Source organism: Rutilus rutilus (assembly GCF_951802725.1).
Source record: "Rutilus rutilus genome assembly, chromosome: 5".
In the NCBI taxonomy this organism is placed as follows: Eukaryota; Metazoa; Chordata; class Actinopteri; order Cypriniformes; family Leuciscidae; genus Rutilus; species Rutilus rutilus.
The window spans coordinates 628,165-648,164 of NC_140213.1; the positions used below are offsets into that span (position 1 = coordinate 628,165).

The window sequence follows — 20,000 nt, forward strand, 5'->3', positions numbered from 1 at the left end:
GTGTTGTTGTGTGTGTGCAGTGGTGAATCAGGTGTGTGTAATGCAGTGTGTTGTTGTGTGTGTGCAGTGGTGAAACAGGTGTGTGTAATGCAGTGTGTTGTTGTGTGTGTGCAGTGGTGAATCAGGTGTGTGTAATGCAGTGTGTTGTTGTGTGTGTGCAGTGGTGAAACAGGTGTGTGTAATGCAGTGTGTTGTTGTGTGTGTGCAGTGGTGAATCAGGTGTGTGTAATGCAGTGTGTTGTTGTGTGTGTGCAGTGGTGAATCAGGTGTGTGTAATGCAGTGTGTTGTTGTGTGTGTGCAGTGGTGAATCAGGTGTGTGTAATGCAGTGTGTTGTTGTGTGTGTGCAGTGGTGAAACAGGTGTGTGTAATGCAGTGTGTTGTTGTGTGTGTGCAGTGGTGAAACAGGTGTGTGTAATGCAGTGTGTTGTTGTGTGTGTGCAGTGGTGAATCAGGTGTGTGTAATGCAGTGTGTTGTTGTGTGTGTGCAGTGGTGAATCAGGTGTGTGTAATGCAGTGTGTTGTTGTGTGTGTGCAGTGGTGAATCAGGTGTGTGTAATGCAGTGTGTTGTTGTGTGTGTGCAGTGGTGAATCAGGTGTGTGTAATGCATTGTGTTGTTGTGTGTGTGCAGTGGTGAATCAGGTGTGTGTAATGCAGTGTGTTGTTGTGTGTGTGCAGTGGTGAAACAGGTGTGTGTAATGCAGTGTGTTGTTGTGTGTGTGCAGTGGTGAATCAGGTGTGTGTAATGCAGTGTGTTGTTGTGTGTGTGCAGTGGTGAATCAGGTGTGTGTAATGCAGTGTGTTGTTGTGTGTGTGCAGTGGTGAATCAGGTGTGTGTAATGCAGTGTGTTGTTGTGTGTGTGCAGTGGTGAATCAGGTGTGTGTAATGCAGTGTGTTGTTGTGTGTGTGCAGTGGTGAATCAGGTGTGTGTAATGCATTGTGTTGTTGTGTGTGTGCAGTGGTGAATCAGGTGTGTGTAATGCAGTGTGTTGTTGTGTGTGTGCAGTGGTGAATCAGGTGTGTGTAATGCAGTGTGTTGTTGTGTGTGTGCAGTGGTGAATCAGGTGTGTGTAATGCAGTGTGTTGTTGTGTGTGTGCAGTGGTGAATCAGGTGTGTGTAATGCAGTGTGTTGTTGTGTGTGTGCAGTGGTGAATCAGGTGTGTGTAATGCAGTGTGTTGTTGTGTGTGTGCAGTGGTGAATCAGGTGTGTGTAATGCATTGTGTTGTTGTGTGTGTGCAGTGGTGAATCAGGTGTGTGTAATGCAGTGTGTTGTGTGTGTGCAGTGGTGAATCAGGTGTGTGTAATGCAGTGTGTTGTTGTGTGTGCAGTGGTGAATCAGGTGTGTGTAATGCAGTGTGTTGTTGTGTGTGTGCAGTGGTGAATCAGGTGTGTGTAATGCAGTGTGTTGTTGTGTGTGCAGTGGTGAATCAGGTGTGTGTAATGCAGTGTGTTGTTGTGTGTGTGCAGTGGTGAATCAGGTGTGTGTAATGCATTGTGTTGTTGTGTGTGTGCAGTGGTGAATCAGGTGTGTGTAATGCAGTGTGTTGTGTGTGTGCAGTGGTGAATCAGGTGTGTGTAATGCAGTGTGTTGTGTGTGTGCAGTGGTGAATCAGGTGTGTGTAATGCAGTGTGTTGTTGTGTGTGCAGTGGTGAATCAGGTGTGTGTAATGCAGTGTGTTGTTGTGTGTGTGCAGTGGTGAATCAGGAGTGTGTAATGCAGTGTGTTGTTGTGTGTGCAGTGGTGAATCAGGTGTGTGTAATGCAGTGTGTTGTTGTGTGTGCAGTGGTGAATCAGGTGTGTGTAATGCAGTGTGTTGTTGTGTGTGTGCAGTGGTGAAACAGGTGTGTGTAATGCAGTGTGTTGTTGTGTGTGTGCAGTGGTGAATCAGGTGTGTGTAATGCAGTGTGTTGTTGTGTGTGCAGTGGTGAATCAGGTGTGTGTAATGCAGTGTGTTGTTGTGTGTGTGCAGTGGTGAATCAGGAGTGTGTAATGCAGTGTGTTGTTGTGTGTGCAGTGGTGAATCAGGTGTGTGTAATGCAGTGTGTTGTTGTGTGTGCAGTGGTGAATCAGGTGTGTGTAATGCAGTGTGTTGTTGTGTGTGTGCAGTGGTGAATCAGGTGTGTGTAATGCAGTGTGTTGTTGTGTGTGCAGTGGTGAATCAGGTGTGTGTAATGCAGTGTGTTGTTGTGTGTGCAGTGGTGAATCAGGTGTGTGTAATGCAGTGTGTTGTTGTGTGTGTGCAGTGGTGAATCAGGTGTGTGTAATGCAGTGTGTTGTTGTGTGTGTGCAGTGGTGATCGACATGGACGGGAGGATCTACGCTCGCTCCTGGAACGGAGGAATCCTGTCTGGAGGGTTCGAGAAGAACCCGAAGCCCATCTTCACTGAGGGCCGGAACCAGCTGGAGATCCAGAACATGCAGGAGGACTGGGATCACTTCGGTACAGTAGATGTGTGCACACACACACACACACACACACAGATCCAGAACATGCAGGAGGACTGGGATCACTTCGGTACAGTAGATGTGTGCACACACACACACACACACACAGATCCAGAACATGCAGGAGGACTGGGATCACTTCGGTACAGTAGATGTGTGCACACACACACACACACACACAGATCCAGAACATGCAGGAGGACTGGGATCACTTCAGTACAGTAGAGGATGCCACTCATACACTCGCCGCTAGCATGAGATGTTTCGCAGGTCGTTCACACTGCTCTTGTCCAGTGCTAGCTCTGTTTCGCGGTGTTCAGATATTCCTGAATTATGCCTGTCATCCAGGATCACGTCGTGCTTCACAATCACATGGTCATTATTACCATCAGTATCAGACTGTAAATGTATGATAACAGTAGTGCTAACTGCTAACTAACCGGTAGGCTCATGAATATATTGAATAAAGAGGAAAAAACGGCACAATTTCACTAGTCAAACTTCTCCAAGATTCTTCTCCGTGGAAATAGGAATGTGTCACTCGCGCTGAGATGAATGTCTGACACACACTTTAGTCAACAGAGAGAGCATGTGTGCAACGATGAAGTCAAGTCATATTTATTACTGTAGCGCTCTTATGCGTGTTAAACACGGGAAAGGAAATGGCTCAAAAAATCAACATCTGCTTTGCTAATTACTATTCAAAATAACATGTGTCACTGTTTTTAATAATGTGCAATACATACATATCTGTCAACAAAACTCATGGCTAGTGGATTATGAACATTTGTAGTTAGGGTGAGTTTCACACCCCTAGCTGTAGGAAGGTGTGTGTGCCATCATACGGTGTGTGAAGCGCCTGTGGTCTCAGTGTAACTCAGGCTTGTTCAGAATGTGGAGATATTTCCAGCTTGTTCGCTGACCTTTATTCTTTATTATTACCCCTCCTCTGTCTCCGTCTGTCCTTGTCTTCTCCTTGAACTCTTCAACATGTTTTCCTTGCCCTCACTTGTAAGATGGAAAAAATGAAATCATGTTGTCTTATAAATTGCTGTTCTTGCTGTTCTTGTTAACATTTGTTGATGTACACTGGTGTTGTGAGTGGTGTAGTAGTCGTTGCTCAACCGCTGAGATCTAACTTTAGCAGTGCCGTGATCGTCCGCTCCTGCGTCTCGTCTTTCAGATGCTTGGGAATGTTTGTTCTGTCATAATGACCCACACATCAGATTGGCTTTATTACCGCTAGTTAACAGTCTGATGCCGGATACGAAACTCTTCGAGCGAAGGTCGCTGATAGATGAAACAATAACCAGCCAGTCAGATTTCTTACCCAGCCAAATAATCAAAAGCAAAAAATTAATTTAGCGTGCTTTATTTTATACATAAATGTTTGTAGATTAGTCATTATAATTTGCACATAAAATGGATCTTCCCGAAAACTCCACCCTGGATTTATAAAGGCTTTGTTACTTCAGATTTGATAGTTAAACATGTGTATGTTAATAAATTTCAATCATTCATATATATATATATATATATATAAGGCATGCATGCATTCACAGTTGGTATAATCCTGCCCTCTTCATGACTTACATCTGCTTCCGTTATTATCACAAGAGTTTCAGCTTCACTGATTATAATGGTGCTTAAGTTACCTAACACCAGCTGTGTTTGCACAGAAACACATGTGTATATGGTCATATGTGAGTTGTGAGTGTTGTCGTGTGGTTCCCCGTAGAGCCCATGTTGAGCGCTCTGCTGCGCCGGATGCCTGGGCTCGAGGCCTGTGAGATCCAACAGCTGGTCAACTGCCCAGAATCCTTCACGCCGGACATGCGCTGCCTGATGGGAGAGACGCCGGGGATCTATGGATACTTCGTGTTGGCAGGCATGAACTCGTCCGGGCTCTCGTTCGCGGGCGGAGCGGGGAAGTAAGAAAACAGCTCTGCTGGACGTTTCTGCAGCTTTGAGTTTGATAAGTTCACAACAGCTTCTTCTTCCCGCAGATATCTGGCAGAGTGGATGACGTACGGATACCCCAGTGCTAACGTGTGGCCGCTGGACATCAAGCGCTTCGGGAACCTGCAGAGCAGCCGCACGTTCCTGCGCCATCGAGTGATGGAAGTCATGCGTGAGTATCAGCCACTCTTACTAACATGAGTATTAGCCACAGTTCCTGACAGAGACTCGAGTGAGTATTAGCCACAGTTACTGACAGAGACTCGAGTGAGTATTAGCCACAATTCCTGACAGAGACTCGAGTGAGTATCAGCCACTCTTACTAACATGAGTATTAGCCACAGTTACTGACAGAGACTCGAGTGAGTATTAGCCACAGTTACTGACAGAGACTCGAGTGAGTATTAGCCACAGTTACTGACAGACTCGAGTGAGTTTTAGCCACAGTTCCTGACAGAGACTCGAGTGAGTATTAACCACAGTTCCTGACAGAGACTCGAGTGAGTATTAGCCACAGTTCCTGACAGAGACTCGAGTGAGTATTAGGCACAGTTCCTGACAGAGACTCGAGTGAGTATTAGCCACAATTCCTGACAGAGACTCGAGTGAGTATTAGCCACAATTCCTGACAGAGACTCGAGTGAGTATTAGCCACAGTTACTGACAGAGACTCGAGTGAGTATTAGCCACAGTTACTGACAGAGACTCGAGTGAGTATTAGCCACAGTTCCTGACAGAGACTCGAGTGAGTATTAGCCACAATTCCTGACAGAGACTCGAGTGAGTATTAGCCACAGTTACTGACAGAGACTCGAGTGAGTATTAGCCACAGTTCCTGACAGAGACTCGAGTGAGTATTAGCCACAATTCCTGACAGAGACTCGAGTGAGTATTAGCCACAATTCCTGACAGAGACTCGAGTGAGTATTAGCCACAGTTACTGACAGAGACTCGAGTGAGTATTAGCCACAGTTCCTGACAGAGACTCGAGTGAGTATTAGCCACAGTTCCTGACAGAGACTCGAGTGAGTATTAGCCACAATTCCTGACAGAGACTCGAGTGAGTATCAGCCACTCTTACTAACATGAGTATTAGCCACAGTTCCTGACAGAGACTCGAGTGAGTATTAGCCACAGTTACTGACAGAGACTCGAGTGAGTATCAGCCACTCTTACTAACATGAGTATTAGCCACAGTTCCTGACAGAGACTCGAGTGAGTATTAGCCACAGTTACTGACAGAGACTCGAGTGAGTATTAGCCACAATTCCTGACAGAGACTCGAGTGAGTATCAGCCACTCTTACTAACATGAGTATTAGCCACAGTTACTGACAGAGACTCGAGTGAGTATTAGCCACAGTTCCTGACAGAGACTCGAGTGAGTATTAGCCACAGTTCCTGACAGAGACTTGAGTGAGTATCAGCCACTCTTACTAACATGAGTATTAGCCACAGTTACTGACAGAGACTCGAGTATTAGCCACAGTTACTGACAGAGACTCGAGTATTAGCCACAGTTACTGACAGAGACTCGAGTGAGTATTAGCCACAGTTACTGACAGAGACTCGAGTGAGTATTAGCCACAGTAACTGACAGAGACTCGAGTATTAGCCACAGTTCCTGACAGACTCGAGTGAGTTTTAGCCACAGTTCCTGACAGACTCGAGTGAGTTTTAGCCACAGTTCCTGACAGAGACTCGAGTGAGTATTAGCCACAGTTCCTGACAGAGACTCGAGTGAGTATTAGCCACAGTTCCTGACAGAGACTCGAGTGAGTATTAGCCACAGTTCCTGACAGAGACTCGAGTGAGTATTAGCCACAGTTCCTGACAGAGACTCGAGTGAGTATTAGCCACAGTTACTGACAGAGACTCGAGTGAGTATCAGCCACTCTTACTAACATGAGTATTAGCCACAGTTCCTGACAGAGACTCGAGTGAGTATTAGCCACAGTTCCTGACAGAGACTCGAGTGAGTATTAGCCACAGTTACTGACAGAGACTCGAGTGAGTATTAGCCACAGTTACTGACAGACTCGAGTGAGTTTTAGCCACAGTTCCTGACAGAGACTCGAGTGAGTGTTAACCACAGTTCCTGACAGAGACTCGAGTGAGTATTAGGCACAGTTCCTGACAGAGACTCGAGTGAGTATTAGCCACAATTCCTGACAGAGACTCGAGTGAGTATTAGCCACAATTCCTGACAGAGACTCGAGTGAGTATTAGCCACAGTTACTGACAGAGACTCGAGTGAGTATTAGCCACAATTCCTGACAGAGACTCGAGTGAGTATCAGCCACTCTTACTAACATGAGTATTAGCCACAGTTACTGACAGAGACTCGAGTGAGTATTAGCCACAGTTACTGACAGAGACTCGAGTGAGTATCAGCCACTCTTACTAACATGAGTATTAGCCACAGTTCCTGACAGAGACTCGAGTGAGTATTAGCCACAGTTCCTGACAGAGACTCGAGTGAGTATTAGCCACAGTTACTGACAGAGACTCGAGTGAGTATCAGCCACTCTTACTAACATGAGTATTAGCCACAGTTCCTGACAGAGACTCGAGTGAGTATTAGCCACAGTTCCTGACAGAGACTCGAGTGAGTATTAGCCACAGTTCCTGACAGAGACTCGAGTGAGTATTAGCCACAGTTACTGACAGAGACTCGAGTGAGTATTAGCCACAGTTACTGACAGAGACTCGAGTGAGTATTAGCCACAGTTCCTGACAGAGACTCGAGTGAGTATTAGCCACAGTTACTGACAGAGACTCGAGTGAGTATTAGCCACAGTTACTGACAGAGACTCGAGTGAGTATTAGCCACAGTTACTGACAGACTCGAGTGAGTATTAGCCACAGTTACTGACAGAGATTCGAGTGAGTATTAGCCACAGTTACTGACAGAGATTCGAGTGAGTATTAGCCACAGTTACTGACAGAGACTCGAGTGAGTATTAGCCACAGTTACTGACAGACTCGAGTGAGTTTTAGCCACAGTTACTGACAGAGACTCGAGTGAGTATTAGCCACAGTTACTGACAGAGACTCGAGTGAGTATTAGCCACAGTTACTGACAGAGATTCGAGTGAGTATTAGCCACAGTTACTGACAGAGACTCGAGTGAGTATTAGCCACAGTTACTGACAGACTCGAGTGAGTTTTAGCCACAGTTCCTGACAGAGACTCGAGTGAGTATTAACCACAGTTCCTGACAGAGACTCGAGTGAGTATTAGCCACAGTTCCTGACAGAGACTCGAGTGAGTATTAGGCACAGTTCCTGACAGAGACTCGAGTGAGTATTAGCCACAATTCCTGACAGAGACTCGAGTGAGTATTAGCCACAATTCCTGACAGAGACTCGAGTGAGTATTAGCCACAGTTACTGACAGAGACTCGAGTGAGTATTAGCCACAATTCCTGACAGAGACTCGAGTGAGTATCAGCCACTCTTACTAACATGAGTATTAGCCACAGTTACTGACAGAGACTCGAGTGAGTATCAGCCACTCTTACTAACATGAGTATTAGCCACAGTTCCTGACAGAGACTCGAGTGAGTATCAGCCACTCTTACTAACATGAGTATTAGCCACAGTTCCTGACAGAGACTCGAGTGAGTATTAGCCACAGTTACTGACAGAGACTCGAGTGAGTATTAGCCACAATTCCTGACAGAGACTCGAGTGAGTATCAGCCACTCTTACTAACATGAGTATTAGCCACAGTTACTGACAGAGACTCGAGTGAGTATTAGCCACAGTTCCTGACAGAGACTCGAGTGAGTATTAGCCACAGTTCCTGACAGAGACTCGAGTGAGTATTAGCTACAGTTCCTGACAGAGACTTGAGTGAGTATCAGCCACTCTTACTAACATGAGTATTAGCCACAGTTACTGACAGAGACTTGAGTATTAGCCACAGTTACTGACAGAGACTCGAGTATTAGCCACAGTTACTGACAGAGACTCGAGTGAGTATTAGCCACAGTTACTGACAGAGACTCGAGTGAGTATTAGCCACAGTAACTGACAGAGACTCGAGTATTAGCCACAGTTCCTGACAGACTCGAGTGAGTTTTAGCCACAGTTCCTGACAGACTCGAGTGAGTTTTAGCCACAGTTCCTGACAGAGACTCGAGTGAGTATTAGCCACAGTTCCTGACAGAGACTCGAGTGAGTATTAGCCACAGTTCCTGACAGAGACTCGAGTGAGTATTAGCCACAGTTCCTGACAGAGACTCGAGTGAGTATTAGCCACAGTTCCTGACAGAGACTCGAGTGAGTATTAACCACAGTTCCTGACAGAGACTCGAGTGAGTATTAACCACAGTTCCTGACAGAGACTCGAGTGAGTATTAGGCACAGTTCCTGACAGAGACTCGAGTGAGTATTAACCACAGTTCCTGACAGAGACTCGAATGAGTATTAACCACAGTTCCTGACAGAGACTCGAGTGAGTATTAGCCACAGTTCCTGACAGAGACTCGAGTGAGTATTAGCCACAGTTCCTGACAGAGACTCGAATGAGTATTAACCACAGTTCCTGACAGAGACTCGAGTGAGTATTAGCCACAGTTCCTGACAGAGACTCGAGTGAGTATTAGCCACAGTTCCTGACAGAGACTCGAGTGAGTATTAACCACAGTTCCTGACAGAGACTCGAATGAGTATTAACCACAGTTCCTGACAGAGACTCGAGTGAGTATTAGCCACAGTTCCTGACAGAGACTCGAGTGAGTATTAGCCACAGTTCCTGACAGAGACTCGAGTGAGTATTAACCACAGTTCCTGACAGAGACTCGAATGAGTATTAACCACAGTTCCTGACAGAGACTCGAGTGAGTATTAGCCACAGTTCCTGACAGAGACTCGAGTGAGTATTAGCCACAGTTACTGACAGAGACTCGAGTGAGTATTAGGCACAGTTCCTGACAGAGACTCGAGTGAGTATTAACCACAGTTCCTGACAGAGACTTGAGTGAGTATTAGGCACAGTTCCTGACAGAGACTCGAGTGAGTATTAACCACAGTTCCTGACAGAGACTCGAATGAGTATTAACCACAGTTCCTGACAGAGACTCGAGTGAGTATTAGCCACAGTTCCTGACAGAGACTCGAGTGAGTATTAGCCACAGTTCCTGACAGAGACTCGAGTGAGTATTAGCCACAGTTACTGACAGAGACTCGAGTGAGTATTAACCAGTTACTGACAGAGACTCGAGTGAGTATTAGCCACAGTTCCTGACAGAGACTCGAGTGAGTATTAGCCACAGTTCCTGACAGAGACTCGAGTGAGTATTAGGCACAGTTCCTGACAGAGACTCGAGTGAGTATTAACCACAGTTCCTGACAGAGACTCGAGTGAGTATTAACCACAGTTCCTGACAGAGACTCGAGTGAGTATTAGGCACAGTTCCTGACAGAGACTCGAGTGAGTATTAGCCACAGTTACTGACAGAGACTCGAGTGAGTATTAGCCACAGTTCCTGACAGAGACTCGAGTGAGTATTAGGCACAGTTCCTGACAGAGACTCGAGTGAGTATTAACCACAGTTCCTGACAGAGACTCGAGTGAGTATTAGCCACAGTTCCTGACAGAGACTCGAGTATTAGCCACAGTTCCTGACAGAGACTCGAGTGAGTATTAGCCACAGTTCCTGACAGAGACTCGAGTATTAGCCACAGTTCCTGACAGAGACTCGAGTGAGTATTAGCCACAGTTCCTGACAGAGACTCGAGTGAGTATCAGCCACTCTTACTAACATGAGTATTAGCCACAGTTCCTGACAGAGACTCGAGTATTAGCCACAGTTCCTGACAGAGACTCGAGTGAGTATTAGCCACAGTTCCTGACAGAGACTCGAGTGAGTTTTAGCCACAGTTCCTGACAGAGACTCGAGTGAGTATTAGGCACAGTTCCTGACAGAGACTCGAGTGAGTATTAGCCACAGTTACTGACAGAGACTCGAGTGAGTATTAGGCACAGTTCCTGACAGAGACTCGAGTGAGTATTAGCCACAGTTCCTGACAGAGACTCGAGTGAGTATTAGCCACAGTTACTGACAGAGACTCGAGTGAGTATTAGGCACAGTTCCTGACAGAGACTCGAGTGAGAATTAGCCACGGTTACTGACAGATTTAGTTGTTTATGTGTTTATTCCCTCTGTGTGTGTGTGTGTGTGTGTCCACTAGCGCTCCTGTACGGACTGAAGGTTCCCCGCTGGGACTTCCAGACGGGCCGGCAGCTGCGCACGAGTCCACTGTACGACCGGCTCGACACACAGGGAGCGCGCTGGATGGAGAAGCACGGCTTCGAGCGAGCCAAGTACTTCGTTCCTGCTGGGAAGGGTGAGATCCGGCGCTGACCACGATGTGTTCCCAGTTTAGGTTATTTTCTGTCACTATCGGTTCAGAATGATGGGTTTGATTCTACAAACCCTGTCAAATGTTTGGACACATACTTAAAGATGCACTTTTATGATGGATAGATGCACTTTTATGGACAGAAACAGCCATTCACTGCCATTATAAAGCTTGGAAGAGCCAGGACATTTTTTAATATAACTCTGATTGTATTCGTCTGAAAGAAGAATGTTATATACACCTAGGATGGCTTCAGGGTGAGTAAATCATGGGCTAATTTTCATTTTTGGGTGAACTATCCCTTTGCGATTACTATTTTGTGCGTTTTAGATGGAAAATGGGTATTATGGATTGACCAGAATTTTTTCTAGTACTCTATTACATTTGAGCCTCTTCAGTGTGACAAAGGGTTAGTCCAAACTTTTAACCAGCTGTGTACTTTATCAATATTTAACAGATTAGCATGGATGCAGCTTAGCAGATGAATGATCAGCACCCTTTACCACTTTAAGATATGAAAGCAAATGTCCAGCTGTGATATTTCAGTGTCACTAGCGTCCCTGTCTCACAAGTGTTGGTCTCGAATCCTCACAGATTTACTGGCGCTGGATCAGAGTAAGACCTTCTACAAGCCCGACTGGTTTGATATCGTGGGAGCAGAGGTGAAGTGCTGCAAGGAGGCGGTGTGTGTCATCGACATGTCCTCCTTCACCAAGTTTGAGCTCACGGTGAGTCCGTTCATCCCTTCAACGTCATTTCAGTATGAAAGAAAAAAGTAAAAATAAGCAAGGTAAAAGTTTGACTTTTTATCTCACAATTCTGAGAGGAAAAAATCTGAATTGTGAGTTAAAAAGTTAAAAGTTTTTTTTATTCTGTGGCTTCCATATATCACCTTCATCAGTCTTCAGATGTCTTGTGTGTGTGTGTGTGTGTTTCAGTCTGCGGGTGATCAGGCCCTAGTTCTGCTCCAGCGTCTGTGTGCTAATGACCTGGACGTGCCGGTCGGACACATCGTCCACACGGGGATGCTGAACGAGAGAGGCGGCTACGAGAACGACTGCAGCGTGGTGCGCCTCAGCAAAAACAGGTTCGCAAACAGGGACGCTTTCCATAAAGTAGGGCTTTTCGACATGCAGGTTCATGTATTAAAGGACAAAACATTCATATTATATGGCATTAACCAACTAACCAGGACAGCAGATCCACCTGCGTTATGCGAAAGTCACCAAAACAGACTCTAGATCCAGATCAGTTCATTATTATTGACACCATCCGGTTCTGTCTCCAGTTTCTTCATCATTTCTCCCACGGATCAGCAAGTTCACTGCTGGTCTTGGATTAAGAAGCACATGCCCAACGATCCGCAGCTCCACCTGGAGGACGTCAGCTGGAAGTACACCGGTGAGAAATAATACATCTCTACCAACTGAAGTTACATTGTGTTTTAAATCAGGAAAACCTTCCATCAAAGCTAAGCTAGTTTTTCTTTTTATTATTTTTAAGAATCATGACAGCCATTTCAGTGACAGTGATGTGATGTGGCAAAGTCGCTCGTTTCAATAGACTAGCCTTATAAGTGAAGAGTAAATGTCAGAAATGAAATGAGCCTTTATGGCCTGGGCTTGTGTGTGCGATGCAGTAATCGGTGTCATGTGATCTGTAGCTCTGAATCTGATTGGCCCGCGAGCCATGGACGTGTTGTCTGAGCTGTCGTACGTGTCCATGACCCCGGAGCACTTCCCCTCGCTCTTCTGTAAGGTGAGGAAAGATCCCTCTTACATTCATGTCTAATAGTAGTCATAACTAATGAGCAACATTTTCAACACAATATGTTGTAAAATAAAACAAAAACAACGTCTGAGGAATCATGCGTTGTTAAAACAAATAAATCTCGTTCAGAGAAGAGCTTATGCTCAGAAAGGGCCGAACACATCGGACTGCTCTTCAGAGATGAGGAAGTGTCCAGCGATCGTCATGCCTAACTATCGTAATGGTATTTATTTCAAACCAAATGGTTTCATTGATTCAAAGGAAGACGATGTGTTTCCTGTTAGTGACACGGCCTGTAATCGCCGGCCCTAACGCTGAGGAGCCGTTATTAACCATTAATCAGCAACACTCTGTTCCTCAGACAGCTTTACTCCTCTACAGCCGGAATGTTGATAATGCTGTAATTTGAACCTCTTTCATTTTATTTGTTTTATATTTGTATCGTTAGATATACGAGTACGTTTAAACCCAATACTTATTTTAAAAAGAGTAATCCAGCAAAAAAAAATGGTTACGCTTTATTTGAATGTGTCCTTGTTACCCTAACCCTAATTAAACACTGAAGTACTGAGTCATTTTAATTAGCAATTTGCACTTACTTTAGGGTTAGTTGCATGCGATTATGCATAATTTACTAAAACGAGTACAGGACAGGAAACGTGTAACAAGGACACTGTAAAATAAAGTGTTACGGCGTCAGCGGTGCACAGTGCATCTTGGGATCGTCTGGTAAAGGATCCTCTCGCTCTATCCTGAGGCGTTTGTAGGAGTTTGGGAAATGCGACAGTGTTTGAGCGCTGACTCTGAGTTTCCTCACTCCTGATTGTGTCTCGCAGGAAATGAGTGTGGGATACGCCAACGGCATCAGAGTCATGAGCATGACCCACACCGGAGAGCCCGGCTTCATGCTGTATATTCCCATAGAGGTGAGACACACTGACCACTGCAGACTTCAGTGAAACATCTACTGATGAACAGCTGACCATTAAAGCCATATTCATGGTACAAACATTAGCTGTGTTTTCATGGACACTAATAATCCGATAATTGGACCAGTAGCACAATCGGGAATAAAAAAGTAACATGTAATCATATCAGTCGGAATGATGTGGCCAGATCTGATTAAAATTTCACTCGAATTGTAAGGGGTGGTTTATTCCTTTTGTAATCGACCGAGAGGACGCGCCAACACTCGGACTGAGAACCCAAACTGAAAGGACTGCGCATGTGCAATGCTGTAGAAATAGCGTGATGATGTGTGACGCCCTGAACGAGCTGTTCCCCCTGTAGAACAAAGTGTCATAAATGAGTGTGCCGTCATTCTGTAATTCTCTCAGCACTCCTCGTCTGTGAAGCGGAGCAGGACTAGCCCTCGCCTCAGACACACACGGGAAGGGCTTTCCTGGTGACACCAGCAGCACGGCTTAGCGGTTCAGGGCTCGTCCACGCATAATTAGGACCCGCAATAGATAAATATTAAGTCTGCTTTTTAAAACAAAGAAAAGGAGGATAGTTCGTGTGCAGCAACAGCTGGAACTCTGTATACTCGTGCCGTGTGCGCATGTCAAGAGATTAAATCCGATCAGAAGCTTTTGTGACATATAAACACGCAACCCCATCACTCTTTTAGCGTTCATGTAAACACTACGTTCAGATTCAGATTGAAGCAAAAAGTGTCCATGTAAACGAAGCCACTGACTGTATTATAGGGAGCCGTTCACACATGGCTATCGAGACGTGTTTCCAAACGTTCAGCTCAGTGCAGATCTGTGTGACCCAGCGCTCTGTTCAAAGCTCTGAGGTCTTGCTCTCCTGTTCCCAGTATGCACTGCATGTGTATAACGAGGTGATGTCAGTGGGGCAGAAGTACGGCATCCGTAACGCGGGCTACTACGCTTTACGCAGTCTGCGCATCGAGAAGTTCTTCGCCTTCTGGGGGCAGGATCTGGACTCCTTCACCACTCCGCTCGAGTGCGGCCGCGAGTTCAGGGTCAAGTTTGACAAGGTGAGTTTCTGCCACTCTTGAGTTCAGCTCTTTCACACTAGCCCTGCAACCTCTCACAGACACACACACACACCACAGACACACACACCACAGACACAAACACACACACACACACCACAGACACACACACACACCGCAGACACACACACACACACACACACCACAGACACACACATGTCTGGTTCACTACACAGACACACACACACACACCACAGACGCACACACCACAGACGCACGCACCACTGAAACACATACACACCACAGACACACACACCACAGACACACACACCACAGACACACACACACCACAGACACACACACACCACAGACATACACACACACACACACACACACACCACAGACACACACACACACACACACAGACAGACACACACCACAGACGCACACCACAGACGCACACACCACAGAAACACATACACACCACAGACACACACACACACACCACAGACGCACACACCACAGAAACACACACACACCACAGACACACACACACACAGACAGACACACACCACAGACGCACACCACAGACGCACACACCACAGAAACACATACACACCACAGACACACACACACACACCACAGACGCACACACCACAGAAACACATACACACCACAGACACACACACACACACACACACACCACAGACACACACACACACACACCACAGACACACACACACACACACACACACACACACACACACACACACTCACACACACACACACACACAGACTCTCAAACACACCACAGACACACACACACACTCTCTCACACACACACACACACACACACACACACAGACTCTCACACACACCACAGACACACACACCACAGACACACACACCACAGAAACACACACACACCACAGACAAACACACCACAGAAAGACACACACACACTCAAACACACACACGCTCACTGATCTCTCTCTCCTGTAGGACACAGGGTTCCTCACACACTGATATCTCTCTCCTGTAGGACACAGGGTTCCTCACACACTGACCTCTCTCTCCTGTAGGACACAGGGTTCCTCACACACTGATCTCTCTCCTGTAGGACACAGGGTTCCTCACACACTGATATCTCTCTCCTGTAGGACACAGGGTTCCTCACACACTGATCTCTCTCCTGTAGGACACAGGGTTCCTCACACACTGATATCTCTCTCCTGTAGGACACAGGGTTCCTCACACACTGATCTCTCTCCTGTAGGACACAGGGTTCCTCACACACTGATATCTCTCTCCTGTAGGACACAGGGTTCCTCACACACTGATCTCTCTCCTGTAGGACACAGGGTTCCTCACACACTGATCTCTCTCTCTCTGCTGTAGGACACAGGGTTCCTCACACACTGATCTCTCTCCTGTAGGACACAGGGTTCCTCACACACTGATCTCTCTCCTGTAGGACACAGGGTTCCTCACACACTGATCTCTCTCTCTCTCCTGTAGGACACAGGGTTCCTCACACACTGATCTCTCTCCTGTAGGACACAGGGTTCCTCACACACTGATCTCTCTCCTGTAGGACACAGGGTTCCTCACACACTGATATCTCTCTCCTGTAGGACACAGGGTTCCTCACACACTGATCTCTCTCCTGTAGGACACAGGGTTCCTCACACACTGATCTCTCTCTCCTGTAGGACACAGGGTTCCTCACACACTGATCTCTCTCTCCTGTAGGACACAGGGTTCCTCACACACTGATCTCTCTCCTGTAGGACACAGGGTTCCTCACACACTGATCTCTCTCTCTCTGCTGTAGGACACAGGGTTCCTCACACACTGATCTCTCTCCTGTAGGACACAGGGTTCCTCACACACTGATCTCTCTCTCTCTGCTGTAGGACACAGGGTTCCTCACACACTGATCTCTCTCTCCTGTAGGACACAGGGTTCCTCACACACTGATCTCTCTCCTGTAGGACACAGGGTTCCTCACACACTGATATCTCTCTCCTGTAGGACACAGGGTTCCTCACACACTGATCTCTCTCTCTCTGCTGTTGGACACAGGGTTCCTCATACACTGATCTCTCTCTCCTGTAGGATACAGGGTTCCTCACACACTGATCTCTCTCTCCTGTAGGACACAGGGTTCCTCATACACTGATATCTCTCTCCTGTAGGACACATGGTTCCTCACACACTGATATCTCTCTCCTGTAGGACACAGGGTTCCTCACACACTGATCTCTCTCTCCTGTAGGACACAGGGTTCCCCACACACTGATCTCTCTCCTGTAGGACACAGGGTTCCTCACACACTGATCTCTCTCCTGTAGGACACAGGGTTCCTCACACACTGACATCTCTCTCCTGTAGGACACAGGGTTTCTCACACACTGATCTCTTTCCTGTAGGAAACTGGGTTCCTCACACACTGATCTCTCTCCTGCAGGACACAGGGTTCCTTACACACTGATCTCTCTCTCCTGTAGGACACAGGGTTCCTCACACACTGATCTCTCTCTCCTGCAGGACACAGGGTTCCTTACACACTGATCTCTCTCCTGTAGGACACAGGGTTCCTCACACACTGATCTCTCTCCTGTAGGACACAGGGTTCCTCACACACTGATCTCTCTCCTGTAGGACACAGGATTCCTCACACACTGATCTTTCTCCTGCAGGATACAGGGTTCCTCACACACTGATCTTTCTCCTGCAGGACACAGGGTTCCTCACACACTGATCTCTCTCCTGTAGGACACAGGGTTCCTCACACACTGATCTCTCTCTCTCCTGTAGGACACAGGGTTCCTCACACACTGATCTCTCTCCTGTAGGACACAGGGTTCCTCACACACTGATCTCTCTCCTGCAGGACACAGGATTCCTCACACACTGATCTCTCTCCTGCAGGATACAGGGTTCCTCACACACTGATCTCTCTCCTGCAGGACACAGGGTTCCTCACACACTGATCTCTCTCCTGCAGGACACAGGGTTCCTCACACACTGATCTCTCTCCTGCAGGATACAGGGTTCCTCACACACTGATCTCTCTCCTGTAGGACACAGGATTCCTCACACACTGATCTCTCTCCTTCAGGATACAGGGTTCCTCACACACTGATCTTTCTCCTGTAGGACACAGGGTTCCTCACACACTGATCTCTCCTGCAGGATACAGGGTTCCTCACACACTGATATCTTTCTCCTGTAGGACACAGGGTTCCTCACACACTGATCTCTCTCCTGTAGGACACAGGGTTCCTCACACACTGATCTCTCTCTCTCCTGTAGGACACAGGGTTCCTCACACACTGATCTCTCTCCTGTAGGACACAGGGTTCCTCACACACTGATCTCTCTCCTGCAGGACACAGGATTCCTCACACACTAATCTCTCTCCTGCAGGATACAGGGTTCCTCACACACTGATCTCTCTCCTGCAGGACACAGGGTTCCTCATACACTGATCTCTCTCCTGCAGGATACAGGGTTCCTCACACACTGATCTCTCTCCCTTAGGACACAGGATTCCTCACACACTGATATCTCTCTCTCCTGCAGGATACAGGGTTCCTCACACACTGATCTCTCTCCTGCAGGATACAGGGTTCCTCACACACTGATCTCTCTCCTGTAGGACACAGGGTTCCTCACACACTGATCTCTCTCCTGTAGGACACAGGGTTCCTCACACACTGATATCTTTCTCCTGTAGGACACAGGGTTCCTCACACACTGATCTCTCTCCTGTAGGACACAGGGTTCCTCACACACTGATATCTTTCTCCTGTAGGACACAGGGTTCCTCACACACTGATCTCTCTCCTGTAGGACACAGGGTTCCTCACACACTGATCTCTCTCCTTCAGGATACAGGGTTCCTCACACACTGATCTTTCTCCTGCAGGATACAGGGTTCCTCACACACTGATATCTTTCTCCTGTAGGACACAGGGTTCCTCACACACTGATCTCTCTCCTGTAGGACACAGGGTTCCTCACACACTGATCTCTCTCCTTCAGGATACAGGGTTCCTCACACACTGATCTCTCTCCTGCAGGATACAGGGTTCCTCACACACTGATATCTTTCTCCTGTAGGACACAGGGTTCCTCACACACTGATCTCTCTCCTGTAGGACACAGGGTTCCTCACACACTGATCTCTCTCCTTCAGGATACAGTGTTCCTCACACACTGATCTTTCTCCTGTAGGACACAGGGTTCCTCACACACTGATCTCTCTCCTGCAGGACACAGGGTTCCTCACACACTGATATCTTCCTCCTGTAGGACACAGGGTTCCTCACACACTGATCTCTCTCCTGTAGGACACAGGGTTCCTCACACACTGATCTCTCTCTCCTGTAGGACAGAGGGTTCCTCACACACTGATCTCTCTCTCTCCTGTAGGACACAGGGTTCCTCACACACTGATCTCTCTCTCCTGTAGGACACAGGGTTCCTCACACACTGATCTCTCTCCTGTAGGACACAGGGTTCCTCATACACTGATCTCTCTCTCTCCTGTAGGACACAGGGTTCCTCACACACTGATCTCTCTCTCTCCTGTAGGACACAGGGTTCCTCACACACTGATCTCTCTCCTGTAGGACACAGGGTTCCTCATACACTGATCTCTCTCTCTCCTGTAGGACACAGGGTTCCTCACACACTGATCTCTCTCCTGTAGGACACAGGGTTCCTCACACACTGATCTCTCTCCTGTAGGACACAGGGTTCCTCATACACTGATCTCTCTCTCTCCTGTAGGACACAGGGTTCCTCACACACTGATCTCTCTCCTGTAGGACACAGGGTTCCTCACACACTGATCTCTCTCCTGTAGGACACAGGGTTCCTCACACACTGATCTCTCTCCTGTAGGACACAGGGTTCCTCATACACTGATCTCTCTCTCTCCTGTAGGACACAGGGTTCCTCACACACTGATCTCTCTCTCTCCTGTAGGACACAGGGTTCCTCACACACTGATCTCTCTCCTGTAGGACACAGGGTTCCTCACACACTGATCTCTCTCCTGTAGGACACAGGGTTCCTCACACACTGATCTCTCTCCTGTAGGACACAGGGTTCCTCACACACTGATCGCTCTCCTGTAGGACACAGGATTCCTCACACTCTGATCTTTCTCCTGCAGGATACAGGGTTCCTCACACACTGATCTTTCTCCTGTAGGACACAGGGTTCCTCACACACTGATCTTTCTCCTGCAGGACACAGGGTTCCTCACACACTGATCTTTCTCCTGCAGGACACAGGGTTCCTCACACACTGATCTCTCTCCTGTAGGACACAGGGTTCCTCACACACTGATCTTTCTCCTGCAGGACACAGGGTTCCTCACACACTGATCTCTCTCCTGTAGGACACAGGGTTCCTCACACACTGATCTCTCTCTCCTGTAGGACACAGGGTTCCTCACACACTGATCTTTCTCC

General features: G+C 47.3%; 1 protein-coding gene and 1 long non-coding RNA gene across 5 annotated transcripts in view; both read left to right on the forward strand.

Annotated features, from left to right (window-relative positions):
• The window catches only part of pdpr (pyruvate dehydrogenase phosphatase regulatory subunit), a 37,932-nt gene that overhangs the window by 14,590 nt on the left and 3,342 nt on the right, over nt 1–20,000 (forward strand). For 2 of the 3 annotated variants that reach the window (XM_084409124.1, XM_084409125.1), the window contains 10 exons: nt 2,295–2,444; nt 4,188–4,380; nt 4,456–4,580; nt 10,608–10,763; nt 11,373–11,506; nt 11,717–11,865; nt 12,067–12,179; nt 12,442–12,536; nt 13,385–13,474; nt 14,371–14,553. In XM_084409124.1, the coding sequence (XP_084265250.1) occupies nt 2,295–2,444; nt 4,188–4,380; nt 4,456–4,580; nt 10,608–10,763; nt 11,373–11,506; nt 11,717–11,865; nt 12,067–12,179; nt 12,442–12,536; nt 13,385–13,474; nt 14,371–14,553 (1,388 nt within the window). Of the gene's footprint in view, nt 1–2,294; nt 2,445–2,537; nt 2,593–4,187; nt 4,381–4,455; nt 4,581–10,607; nt 10,764–11,372; nt 11,507–11,716; nt 11,866–12,066; nt 12,180–12,441; nt 12,537–13,384; nt 13,475–14,370; nt 14,554–20,000 lie in introns of those variants that run through there. The other variant, XM_084409126.1, reaches the window with a different exon arrangement.
• LOC311290566 lies at nt 1,229–2,287 on the forward strand. Of its 2 annotated transcripts, none has more exons than XR_014627407.1 (3): nt 1,229–1,342; nt 1,390–1,481; nt 1,573–2,287. It is a non-coding gene; the product is annotated as an uncharacterized lncRNA (long non-coding RNA). The 2 variants fall into 2 exon arrangements; XR_014627408.1 differs by having other exon boundaries at nt 1,390–1,434; nt 1,529–2,287.